Source organism: Rutidosis leptorrhynchoides, chromosome 1 (genome assembly GCF_046630445.1).
Source record: "Rutidosis leptorrhynchoides isolate AG116_Rl617_1_P2 chromosome 1, CSIRO_AGI_Rlap_v1, whole genome shotgun sequence".
Lineage (NCBI taxonomy): Eukaryota > Viridiplantae > Streptophyta > Magnoliopsida > Asterales > Asteraceae > Rutidosis > Rutidosis leptorrhynchoides.
In genome coordinates this window covers 142,848,316-142,860,859 of record NC_092333.1, presented here as the reverse complement: position 1 = coordinate 142,860,859, position 12,544 = coordinate 142,848,316, and the positions used below count along the sequence as shown (strand labels likewise).

The 12,544-nt window shown below is 33.7% G+C and overlaps 2 protein-coding genes across 4 annotated transcripts; both read left to right on the top strand.

Moving 5' to 3' along the window:
• Positions 1–2,306: 2,306 nt before the first annotated feature.
• Positions 2,307–6,147, top strand: LOC139865979 (protein RRP6-like 2). Of its 2 annotated transcripts, XM_071854112.1 has the most exons (14): positions 2,307–2,540; positions 2,852–2,887; positions 3,254–3,409; positions 3,503–3,661; positions 3,744–3,827; positions 3,940–4,019; positions 4,181–4,231; positions 4,318–4,426; positions 4,538–4,620; positions 4,744–4,789; positions 4,915–5,002; positions 5,221–5,390; positions 5,482–5,610; positions 5,714–6,147. In XM_071854112.1, exons 1-14 carry the CDS (start codon positions 2,520–2,522, stop codon positions 5,960–5,962), a joined length of 1,461 nt encoding a protein of 486 aa, XP_071710213.1. In that variant the 5' UTR covers positions 2,307–2,519; the 3' UTR covers positions 5,963–6,147. The 2 variants fall into 2 exon arrangements, with proteins under 2 accessions (XP_071710213.1, XP_071710204.1); XM_071854103.1 differs by having other exon boundaries at positions 2,307–2,887.
• A 941-nt stretch (positions 6,148–7,088) lies between these two features.
• Positions 7,089–10,267, top strand: LOC139865963 (membrin-11-like). 2 transcript variants are annotated; one of them, XM_071854093.1, is made up of 5 exons: positions 7,089–7,199; positions 7,285–7,545; positions 7,967–8,087; positions 8,203–8,352; positions 9,943–10,267. In XM_071854093.1, exons 2-5 carry the CDS (start codon positions 7,307–7,309, stop codon positions 10,102–10,104), a joined length of 672 nt encoding a protein of 223 aa, XP_071710194.1. In that variant the 5' UTR covers positions 7,089–7,199; positions 7,285–7,306; the 3' UTR covers positions 10,105–10,267. The 2 variants fall into 2 exon arrangements, with proteins under 2 accessions (XP_071710194.1, XP_071710186.1); XM_071854085.1 differs by having other exon boundaries at positions 7,182–7,545.
• Positions 10,268–12,544: the final 2,277 nt, after the last annotated feature.

Sequence of the window (12,544 nt, the reverse complement as noted above, 5' to 3'; positions counted from 1 at the left end):
CGTCAAAATCTCTATTGACGCGGTACGTTAATTATTGATTCCACAGTGAGGTTTTGACCTCTATATGATACGTTTTGATAAAATATTGCATTCATTAAAATAAGTGATTTTCTAAACATAGAAAGTTATAAACATGTGGGCGAGTGCTTAGGTATAAGCAAAACCCCAAAATACATAAGTCTTTAATTTACAGGTTGACATCACAGTTCAATTATTTATTACACAACGCAGTTTTATAATGAATGCAATATTTTATCAAAACGTATCATATAGAGGTCAAAACCTCACTGTGGAATCAATAATTAACGTGCCGCGTCAATAGCGATTTTGACGGGTCGTTACACATCATATCCTTACGTGCAAAATAAATCGGCTTCATTTTCATGTTTGATAAGTTATATCTATCACGACAAGTGATACATGCTAAAGCTTATCAAACCGACTTGTGTTAACTACTAACCCAACTACGTTCATAAAAAAACAACACTTACTCATGTAATTCTATATATACACAGTTTCATTACGGGTTGTCTATGATTAAAATCTTATTTGCCCCATTTAGCGATAGTTATCATCAGCAATTGAGGCCTCCTTCGTTACTTCTTCTGGCAAGTAAGTTGTTTATGTCTTACTAGAAATTATACAGCCACTCGGGGGGCTCGTCACCCTGGGATTTTATTCGCTAGTAATTTGCATTGTTCAAGCATTTTAAAAAATTAGTATTGTGTTAGCATAAAGTACTTTTTATAATAGCAAGTTTGAAAAATTTGTAATCGTAACATTATTCCCACATATAATAAGTTGTATATTTCGGTTTCTTAGATTATTCAAACAGTTCAGATTATGACATAAACCCCCGATATATCAACTAATTCGAATCATTCTTCAATGTAACATATGGTCGAACGATCCATTATTTTGCAAACCGTATGGGCTAATACATAATTTTACCAAACAACATTGTCTATACTAAAAATTAATTCTCCTTGTGACCACGGAGGTTCGGCCAAGATGATGAGTAGTTATTATGAAATTAATCTTGTGTTGTAGCTCATGTGGTAGTGACCTGCATCTCTTAGCGAGAAATCACGAGTTCGATTCCTTTACAATGCACATCGCGTTGTAGGGGGGGGGGGGGGGGGGGGTTACCGCCCATGCCCTCGGGTTGGGCCGGGTCTCTTCTTGGACAGTTGTTGGGGGCGGGTTATGCAACTGCATAGAGATGAACACATGGGCGGTTAAGTTCCTCTGAATGATCTCGTACTGCTGTTAAAATAAATACAAAACTATTTGTGTATCGAGAAAATAAAATCCCCAAATCCACATTTTATTTCTTATTCAATGCATTATAACAAGTACTCTATGAATTACTCCGTAGTAAATTGTTTACAATAAAATAAACATATTAAAATATTACATTTATTTATTTATTTTTTAGGCGAAAAAGGATTATATATATAAACGTTCATTAAAGAAATGAAGGTTGAGGAAACAAAGCATGTTCTTGACCACTTTTTTATTGTATTAAATGTTTCACCCAAAATAATCATTCCTCGTTTTTCAATTCAAAATAATACTAGGCCCGTATCCTTGAAAAAATAAGTGCAAGTTCAAATTCTAAGGAAAGTTTTTTCCAAAGTTGTGCCTATGGTATCATTTCACTATGTGTGAGTCAAACAGTTAACCTAAAGCATTTCAGGTACGCTTTGCGCGATGGATGCGATAAGTTTCTTCTTAACGAGTGTGTGAGTGACAAATGAGAGGATTCGATCCGGCTACGCTATTCGCGATGGATGCGAGAAGTTTCTTCCTAACGAATGTGTGAATAGCAAATGAGAGGATTCGATGCAACGTTCTAAACAAAATTATTTCAAATCTCATGATGCAGTCCGTATTAAATATCATAACGTGTACTCGTAACACCTTTTTTCTTTCTAAAAGATATACTTACCATAATTATACACCGTACTTATCCGAAATATACTTACTTATTTAAAATAAATAAAATATAAATAAGAAATAATAATAATAAAATATATAAAATATAAAAAAGGAAAGAATAATACGGGGTAAATAATGAAACCTACAAGTCTACCGAACACTATAAAGAGTTGTACAATATAATTTGTTCAAACAAACAAACTTCCTATTCCCATCCCATAAGTTCATAAGAATAAAACCCCATAAAACGTAACCAGCACACATTCCGCGTTTTTCGAAATCTATAAATCTCTTAAACCCTAGCCACAACAACACCGTACTTTTTATCCCAAATTGTATGATGAAATCTCCGTTCATTCAAGAACCCCAAACCCAGAAATTATCGCTTAATTCATCCTTAAAAAACAAACCTTTTTCTCCTTCAAGTAATAAAGATTATAACTTTAACCTCAATTTTCATAAAGTAAAAAACCCAGTTCGTGAAATCAAAAACCCAGTTGAAACCTATAAAAAGTCATCATCAATGGTGGCTGAAACAGGTGGGTTTCCGAAAAATCAGATGGGTGTTTATAACTGCTATGATTTTGATGCCAATCAAGGTTACAATTATATGTTAGTTAACGTTAATCACTGGTATCTTGATGAATTTATGAAACCAACAACCGTTGAAAAGAGAGTTCAATTGGTCAAATTTAGAGATAATAATAATAATTGTTATGAAAAAGATAATTTTAAAGAAAATTATTATCACTGCAATATGAGTCCCAATTCGGTTCAAGTGGATGAAAAGGGGAGTGGAACACACAGGCCCAAGATCCCTTATCACATTGATTCAATTCCAAAACCACAAGTTGAGTATAACATAAAGGTGAACAATGCTAATCAGGCTTTCGAACATGTTTTGTTGCAGAAAACTACAGATGGGTCAAAATACATTCACCCTCTGGTTAGTAATTTTTTTTTTATTATTATTTTTTTTTTTTTCTGTTAAATTTCTGTTGAATGTCATATTCTTGATTTAATTTCTAAAAAAAATTGAAGTTACTGTAATGATTTCTTGAAAGAAAGATTAATGTTAGAGTGGTTGATCACTTGATCAGTAATAAAGTTGAAATCTTTTGTAGTTTAAACTCAATTTGGTTTCTTGAAACCATATTCTTGAAAAAATTATATTTACATAGTGATATTATGAAGGTTTGATCCTGAAAAGTTCTATGATTGCCTGTTTGAAAGCAAATTGAGTTTATTTTTACTCTTTAGTTGCTACTTAATTCTGTAATCTCTGATTTACCTGTTTATTTTGTATTTATAGGAGAAGTTTAAGTTTAACGACTTCGTTAATAAAAACGTGAGCAAATTCGAGCCTATCGTTCCGCCTCCAGTTAACGAAACACCATTAACATTTGTGCAAGAAGAGAAAGAGCTGAAAGAACTAGTTCGTAAGTTGCGTAACGTCAACGAATTTGCGGTAATATTCCTTTGACTATTTAGAGTCAAACTCTCAGTTTTTCAGTTTGATAAGTTGTTCTTTATGTAACATCTTGTTTTCTGTTTTCGTTAGGTGGACTTGGAACACAATCAATATAGATCTTTTCAAGGTTTAACATGCCTAATGCAAATCTCTACAAGAACTGAAGATTTTATTGTTGATACACTTAAACTTCATGATCACATTGGTCCATATATGCGAGACGTTTTCAAAGATCCAACGAAGAAAAAGGTATTCTTCTGCATAGAAAATGTTACTCATATTATATCCAAATGTTTAATCTGTTAGTTACTAACATAATATAATATTTCAGGTTATGCACGGTGCTGATAAAGATATCATGTGGTTGCAACGGGACTTCGGCATATATGTTTGCAATATGTTTGATACTGGACAGGTAATTTTTTTTTACACGATCTCTTATTTCAATTGAAAAACATACAAATATTGATTATTATCTTTTTGTTATTTTGGTGTTGATTTTTAAATACTGCGATTCTTGATTTTAGGCGTCACGCGTGTTGAACATGGAGAAAAATTCTTTGGAGCATCTGTTGATGTACTTTTGTGGAGTACCTCTTAATAAAGAGTATGTATCTTCTCTCTTTTGTTGACTTTTTCTTATTTAGTACCATGTTGACCCAATTTGAGTCATTTAGAGATGTAACCCAAATTGACCCATTTCTGTATGAAACGATTCAAAATTGACACATCATCACTTCGTAACTTACCATATGCTACTTGTTGCAGATACCAAACGGCAGACTGGCGATTGCGTCCACTGACAAATGATATGCTCAAGTAAGTCAAGCTCGACTCATATTTGACCCGTTGAACCAAACACTTATTTTTTTACTTATCTTTTTATATTTTCATAATTTTTACAGATATGCAAGAGAGGACACACATTATCTCTTATTCGTACACGATCTTATGATCAAAAGGTTGCTTTCATCGTCACCTGATCCGAAGTTCCCCGAATTACTTGTAATGGAAGTAAGTCTCGTTTCTGTCTTTCGAGTTTTTCATGAGAATCGTAATACATATATGTATATGTATGTATTATGCTACTTAGTATCAGAATTATAACTATTGTTGTATTTTCAGGTGTATCGACGTAGTTATGATGTATGCTTGAAGTTGTATGAAAAAGAACCTTTCAATAATAAGTCATATCTCAATGTATACGGGTATGTTATCTAATGATTGAATATTAAGAATTTTTTTCTTTTTTAATTTATTGTATTATATTATATAATTTGCTCAGTTTTATTAGACAATCTACTTATAAACTCTGTTTTATGGTGATATAGGTTACATGATGCTGATCTCAATGGTCAACAACTTTCCATCGTTGAAGTAAGTCGTCATTCACCTTTTCTTTTTGCAGTCAAACTTTAACACTTGTAATTACACGTGTGCACTGTGTGCACACACATTTCGGTATATAGATATTTAAACGTTTCGTTTGTAATGACACGCAGGCTCTTTGTGCATGGAGGGATATTGTTGCACGTTCAGCAGATGAAAGTACAGGATACATACTGTCAAACAAAAACGTTATCGAAATTGGTAACTCAAATAAAATCTCTCTTTTTTTGCGTTTTTAAATAATTGAACTTAAACTTTGTTAACATCATCGTAACAAATCCTACCCATTTATGGTTAAACGGGTCGATTGGGTAGTGTTTGTACCTAGCCTCTTGTGTATATATACTAAAAATAGATTAAAAATGGAAACTTTACTTATTTAAACTATTGTTAAGATCCGATTTTTTTTTCTTGTACAGCAAAGCAGATGCCTACTACAACCATTGACCTATACCGCGTGCTGAAATTCCCGAACATTCACATTCAGCAAAATCCTTGTTCTATTCTTAGCATCATCCAAAACTCGCGTAACAATGCATCTGCTTTTGACGAAATCGCCAAGAAACTGAAACAAGAACGATTAGATAATGTAACGTTTTTCATATAATTTTTTCTTAATTATTTTCATAAACTTATATATGATTCTTTCTTCTAACGAGCAATTCGTTTGTGTTATTCAGGCTGCTTTACGAACCGGTAAAAAAAGGTCTGAAGAAGCTTCGTATATGTTAAGCGGTAGTAACAACGTTGTCGGAAATCAATTTGCAAGTGCGGTTGATAAGAAAAGATTAGATAATGATACTGCTAAGGTACGTAATAATGCAAAAAATAAGACTTAATATTGCAATATTATCAAAGTTATTATCCTGTTTATAATTTATAATAATCATCGTTTTTTGTTTTGGTTTACAGGCGCTGTTGAACATATCGTTTGGTTCTTATAAAAGAAAACCTGAGTCACTGGGTCCCACCATGCAAGGGCATGCTAAGGCTCGAGAAACTGTGAAGTGTAATGAACCAGTAGACGCGAGGGCTGCAAATGAAGTTGAAAAGAATGCATCGGTTCGGTCATCGAGCTTTCAGAAGTGTTTACAGACTGCTAGCGAGACGAAAATGTTGCAAGCTGGGTTCAAGAGGGGTGGTCCGAGCCAGGCTCTTTAGTTCGGGTCTTTGGATTGGGATCAAGGCTGTATAGGGGACTAGTTTTGGTTAAGTTTCTCTAGTGATGTTTTCTGCTAACTTAACAAGTAGCGCGATAACATGTGAATCTTCTTTAACATTAAGATAGGTTTTAACTTTTAAGTTGGGCAGTTGACAGTTAGCTACTGAAATGTACTCCATCAACTATCAAGTAAATATATTCTTTAGTCATTTTTATAATAGGTATCAATAATTAATTAATAACAATAATAATAATTAATAATTAATATGGAGTAATTGATTAATATTAAAATTAAAATTAAATAAACTAAACTGATCTAGATTAATTTATGGGCTGTCCTCCAACCCACATCAGATAAATAAAAAAGCTCCATGTATAATACTACATATATAAATTTTTAAATTTAGAAGGTAAAAAAATAAATCACAAAAAATAAAAGAATTATTTGAACAATAACGCTAACTGCACGTCTAATATGATTGAGAATTGGAAGCTTCTGAAGTCCCTCAATCAGGATGATAATTGTGTTAGATTGAGTCTTGTGCAAAGCTGAAAAAGACGTGAGACGGGTCGAGACGGTCAGACCTTAAAATGTCGGTACGGGGTTGAGACGGGAGTCAAGACGGACGTTGACTTTTAAATATATAAATTTACATATACACATATTTTAGAGCCAAAATACTTTTGTTGACCAGATTGTACAAATAATCATTATTATCGTTAATATAATACAGAAAAGTAAAACTAAACTATGTAAATTTTGATAAATTTGACTGATTTTAACTGAACTTTTGACCGGCGTTGACCCGACCTTTCTCACCTTTGACCTGACTTTTGACTGTTGACCGACTTATTAGACGTCGAGACGGGCTAATCATCAAAACGCTATAACGGTCGTCGCAATGTACGTCGTTTGTAACCATGGTCTTATGTGGTATTCCACATTTTTTGTATTGTACAGCTAATTTTGTTGAATTATAGTATCCGGGGAGGTCAAATCTTACACGAAAAGCGATAACTACAGTTTTTTTAGCAACAGTTCAGGATTATTTGGGGGAACTAAATCACTTACGCGTCATCTTCTGCAGTTGCATAACCCGTCCCCGACCCGACTGCTGACCAAAAAAACCGATCTAATCCGAGCGATAAACCCATCTCCACCGCTCTGCAACGCGATATATGCAAGACACCAAATTAAAGTGTTAAGCGGCAACGTTCCAAATATTATTATTTCAGGTAACCGCAGGCTTATATCTTAACGACTTCCAATATAAACAAACTTATTCAAATTCCGATTTGATTATTCGGTGCAACTTCGCAGAAGTCACATTTTCTCGTCTTCAATGGCCGTACAAGGGGGAGTGACGTTATCGGAACTGTACCAAACCTCAAGAAGATTACTACTAAAAACACGTGACGCCTTAGAACGTCTCGAATTCTCGTCGTCGACGGGCGCCGGTGATTCGCCGGAGCTTGCAGTTTCCGTCCGAATAGATATATCTCTAATTCAAACCCAGTGTTCTGATATGAACTCACTCTGGCGATCTATTACCTCCAAACCTCAACGCGATCTCTGGAAAAGGTATTCTAGGGTTTATGATATCACATATTTCAATTTGATATGAAATTAATGTTCCTATTGCATATATCTATGATCTGAGTGCTAATTTGTGTCTAGGATCTTACATTATATCTTATCGAATTCATAAAACTAGCTAAAAAATAGTTTAGACAATTAGGTGTGACGATTACACTGATTCAGTAATCGCGTTATGCTGTAGTTGCATTATATCTTATCGAATTCATAAAACTAATGTGGACCGATCGTAAGGAGATATTAGATACAGATTTTATCAAGTTAATGTGGTTGTGAATATGCTTGAAGAAGAATATGAAATTAAGAAGCCAAAGTAAATCGGTAACGTGTTCGTGGCATATGAGTTCGGTTTTATGTTAGCAGATTTGCAGAAAATTTGAATTTGAGTGATATATACACGTGGCAGAAAAGTGGAGCAAATAGCTGAAGAGGCTGATTCGCTAAGAGAAAGTTTGGATAGGTATTTTCAACGTCGACAGAAACGGATGCAAGAAGCACAAGAGAGAGAAGAATTGCTTGGAAGAACTGTATGTAAATTAGTTTCTGTATTTTTTTATTACTCCGTATTTTATTACATAATATATGCATTGAGGGGGTTTTTAGATGAATTTCGGATTTTGAATAGTTTTAATATTGATTTAGAATGGGGAATCGTCACATGTTTTGAGAGTATTTGATGAGGAGGCACAAGCAATGCAGTCTGCTCGTAACTCTTCTCGAATGTTGGAAGAAGCAACTGCAACTGGAACAGCCATCCTTGCTAAATATTCTGAGCAAAGGGATCGCTTAAAGGTACAAGCACTATATTTGCATATAGATAAGCATAAATAGTCCACTCTTAAAAATATTGTATTACACTTTCTGAGAAAGAATGTAATCTATTATCTCCTGATATTCTTTAATCAAACTAGTGCTTTAGTCTATATTGTATGACTAACAAAATAATAAATTTCATTTTCTCCAACTAAGTTCAAAAAATTCTAGCGCTTACTTAGCTTTAGTTCAGTTTCAAATTTTAGTGATTATTAATAAGTATTTTCTTAGATGTGGAGGATGAATTTGGGAATGATATAACACTTTAATAGGCCACTCTTTGTGCATTTCTTATACTAGATTAGTTTATTCGTTCCTAATCTTTCTATTGAAGAGTGTAGTTAATGAGCTATTGGCTAGTTGCTAGTTGCAATGCATAGAAGATATTTACGAATTATCGTTTACTTCAGATTGAAGAAAAGTTTGTATTCAGTTATATAATTTTGAAATGGCTGTATTAAGATCCAGTGTTATGAGAGAAGACAGTTTGATTTTATGTTTCTTCATTCTATAGTTAGTTATTGTAATGTGTAAACGAATAAGGTTGTTCATGTTCAAGCTACCGGGGGAAGGGGAGTATCAGCATGACGGAGTTATCTTGTGACTGTTTCCGACCCTTTTCCTATAGTTAGTTATTGTCTTACACAAAAATTGGCCCATTAGTATCCATGTTAGAGCCTATAATCCTTTAAGGCTAAAGTACTGTCACCATAAATCATAGCAACACTTTATAAGATTTATTATATGAATTTTCTCTAACCAATAGTGATTATAGCCCTTTCCATGCTTGAATAATTCCACTAAGAACAGGAAGCTTTTCAAAAGTTAAAAAATTCATTAAGTTTGAACAACTAAAGAGGCCTCCCTTCAATATTTTAATGTCCTCAAAACCTTAGCACACTTCAAAATAGTTTAAAGGATAATGAAAGATTGAGACTCATTAAATGCTCACATGGGTCCCAACTAGAAGTAGCAACTGACCTAGGATACAGTTTTTTCTATTAGAGACATTGTCTTTTTTGATCCTCTATGATTTCGTTTTCTTTTTAACTTTTATAACTAATAACTATAACTATAACGATTTATTATATTTTAAATTTAGTAAGGGGCATTCAACGAGTTAAACATGTTGTAGCCAGTTTCGCTTACATAGTGACTAGTGCCCTAAGTTCAAAAGTGGAATTGTCAAGATAAAAGCTTTACTGTATAAGGTCGTTTTGTTTCAATGTCCGAACCTACATGCCCCTAATATCTAAAATTTGTAAATGGCATAGTGACTCAAGTTTTATATTGTAAAAAGGACGCTACATAATATCACTATATCTTGAATTCTGTGTTTGAGATTGATTTAAGTTTATAACATGCTGAAAAAATCTGTTTAAAAAAAATGGTTCATACATGCATAGCTGCGGTTGATCAATGGCATGAAGTTCTTGTTGCCGTATTATATTTCATGTTTTTAATAATATTTCACAATAATTATTGTCTGTTACTGGCAATTTTATTATAGAAATAAGATGTTGAGAAATAGGCTCTATTACTTATTATCTATCATGTTATATTTTGCAGAGTGCTCAACGGAAAGCATTGGATGTACTGAACTCACTGGGACTATCAAACTCTTTATTAAGGGTAATTGAGAGGCGGAATCGAGTTGATCAAAGGATAAAATATGCAGGCATGGTCCTTACTTTCATTGTAGTAATTGCGTTCTTGAGGTGGACTAGGTAATTCATTTCGTTCTGTTATTCATCTTGAATTTCTCGCCGGTTTGATATTAAACACAGTTTAGGAAGATCTGAATAGAACGGCTTACTGTATAAAGAATTTACTTTTCATTAGAACATGGTTTAAAAGGGTAAACCATCTAATTGTCTTCTAACTCCGAAATATATTCAGTAAAAAGATTAAAACATTTGTTGTAACGTTTTGATTGAAAGTGCCGTCAACTAGTTTTTATTTCACATCTTAATGTATTAGCACGTACGGAGTAGGGTTTTTTTTTTTTTTTTTTTTTTTTTTTTTTTATCTTAAACAATGCTAGAAACGAATACGAATAGGTATTAAAAAGCACACCTTGTTAACAAATCTGGTATCCAGTAATCTAGTCATTTCGGCCATGGATGATGCATCTATGCGTACATTATCATCAAAAAGCAATATTTGATGCTCTGAATCCTACTCATATCACATCAAAAGCAGTAGTTGCAGAATAACAATACAAAGTTGGAAATATATAGATACAAAAACCAAACCAAGAAACTCAACACTAAATGAAGGCAGTCGGTATATCGGCCTTTTTTTCTCTCAACCTCGAACCTAGTGCCGAACGGTACTATCACTAAAAAATTCAAAAAACTCACCGGAATTTTGCCCTATTCTGCCGCCTACCGCCATGAATTCCCAACACAAATTCATACCATCTTTTCCAAACTCAATTCCCATTCGCCATAACCCATTTCCCCAATTCAGTTCGTCTCAACCAAACCAAAATAACCCTAAACTTCCTCCTTTTTTCAGAAAAAGTACCATCTTTTTAGGAGGTTTATCCAAGTTTGCTAACACTGGTACAATCAAAATTGCTCTCAAAGGGTTTGGTTTAATTCAAGGTATTGCGTGGGAACAGGGGCGTTCATTTGCCTTTGTAAAATTCAACGAAATAGAGGCTGCATCTAAAGTCATCTCATCCATGAATGGTTCTATCTTAAATAGCAGAATTATTTATGTTGGACTTGCAAAATCTGAAATGGTGGTGAAAGAAAGCATGAAAGCAAACGCAACCTCTTACAGAGCAAAAAATACTGGTTTTAATTCTTAATATTCCACCAAAACTGAAGCTTTCAAGCAAGAAATCACTTTATCAGTTAACAATGATATTCAAGAAAAAATGAAACGATCGACATTGATCATAGATAGAGTTCCAATTAAGACAGTCAAATTATTTAAATGGCTAAGAAGCCGAAACATTTCAATAGTTTCCGTTACAACTTTGGGGAGTGTTTGGCTATATAGTCGAATGCAGTGATGCTAAAAGTTTTAACCGAATGATTATGGGGCCAACATTGCACGAAATTGAGTTCTTGAAAGTCCAACCAATGGACCAACGATTGCTCAAATTCTTTAGAATCACTCGTTTAGAAGTAAAGGGGTGCCCTGTCGAATGCATATCTATAGATATAATGAATTTAATTGCAGGAACGTTTGGAGAAGTGATCTATGTCGATCCAAAATCAATTGGTTTTATTCACGCTGAGTCTTTGTTTGCCTTAGTTGATATAAAGGATCCGGCTCCTATTAAACAATATGTGAACGTCAAAGTGTCGGAAACAGAGAGATTAAAAGTATGGGTACAAGAATTTAACGAAGGGGTAACGATTGAGGCGGTTTCAAGCGAATGTATTGATGAATATAATTCGTTGTTACATTCCAGTAAATGTCCAGAACCAATGCCAAATGAAAACGAACAATCTAGTGAGAGTATCAGGTATTAAACAATTATTCTACTGTCATTATTCATGATAATTTTGGCCATGAAAATGAAGCTGATCTAGAAAAGGTTCAGTGTATAAACGACTCAAAGGAGCCGTTTGTTACTCCTAACACTACTACTAATAAAGTTGAAAGTGTTAAAGTAGATCTTCACCATACATTATACATTAGAAAGGGTACAAAAAGCTATTTCCATTCAAAAGTCAAATAGCAAAAAACAAAAGTATTTCTATTTCTACTTTCCCATGTCTTGACAATTTGGATCCTATAGAGGATACTGTTATTTCACAGGTTAGAGTTTCCCCTGTCAAAAACAATTTAGATTATAACATAAACGAATTTCCTTCCCTTGCACCCAAACAAGTCAACATTAGTCAAACCAAAAAAACATGTTCTCATATCCCTCATAACAGTCCTTGTTCTAGTTCTGTCAAAACCAACCAAAACAACTCCAATTGTATTAACAGTGAATGTAGATCATATTGTCAGGCGATTAGACGAGGGAATAAACTCAAAAAAGGTTCAGAGAAGGTCAAGTCTCCCAATTCTAAGCTTAACTCATCTATTTTAAAATCTCAGTCACAACAAGGGGTTGAACCTAGTCATTGTAAGTCCCCTATGTTTGACACCATAAGTGAAATAAATATAGTCGGTGATCAAGGGTGTAATTCAAGTTCCATTA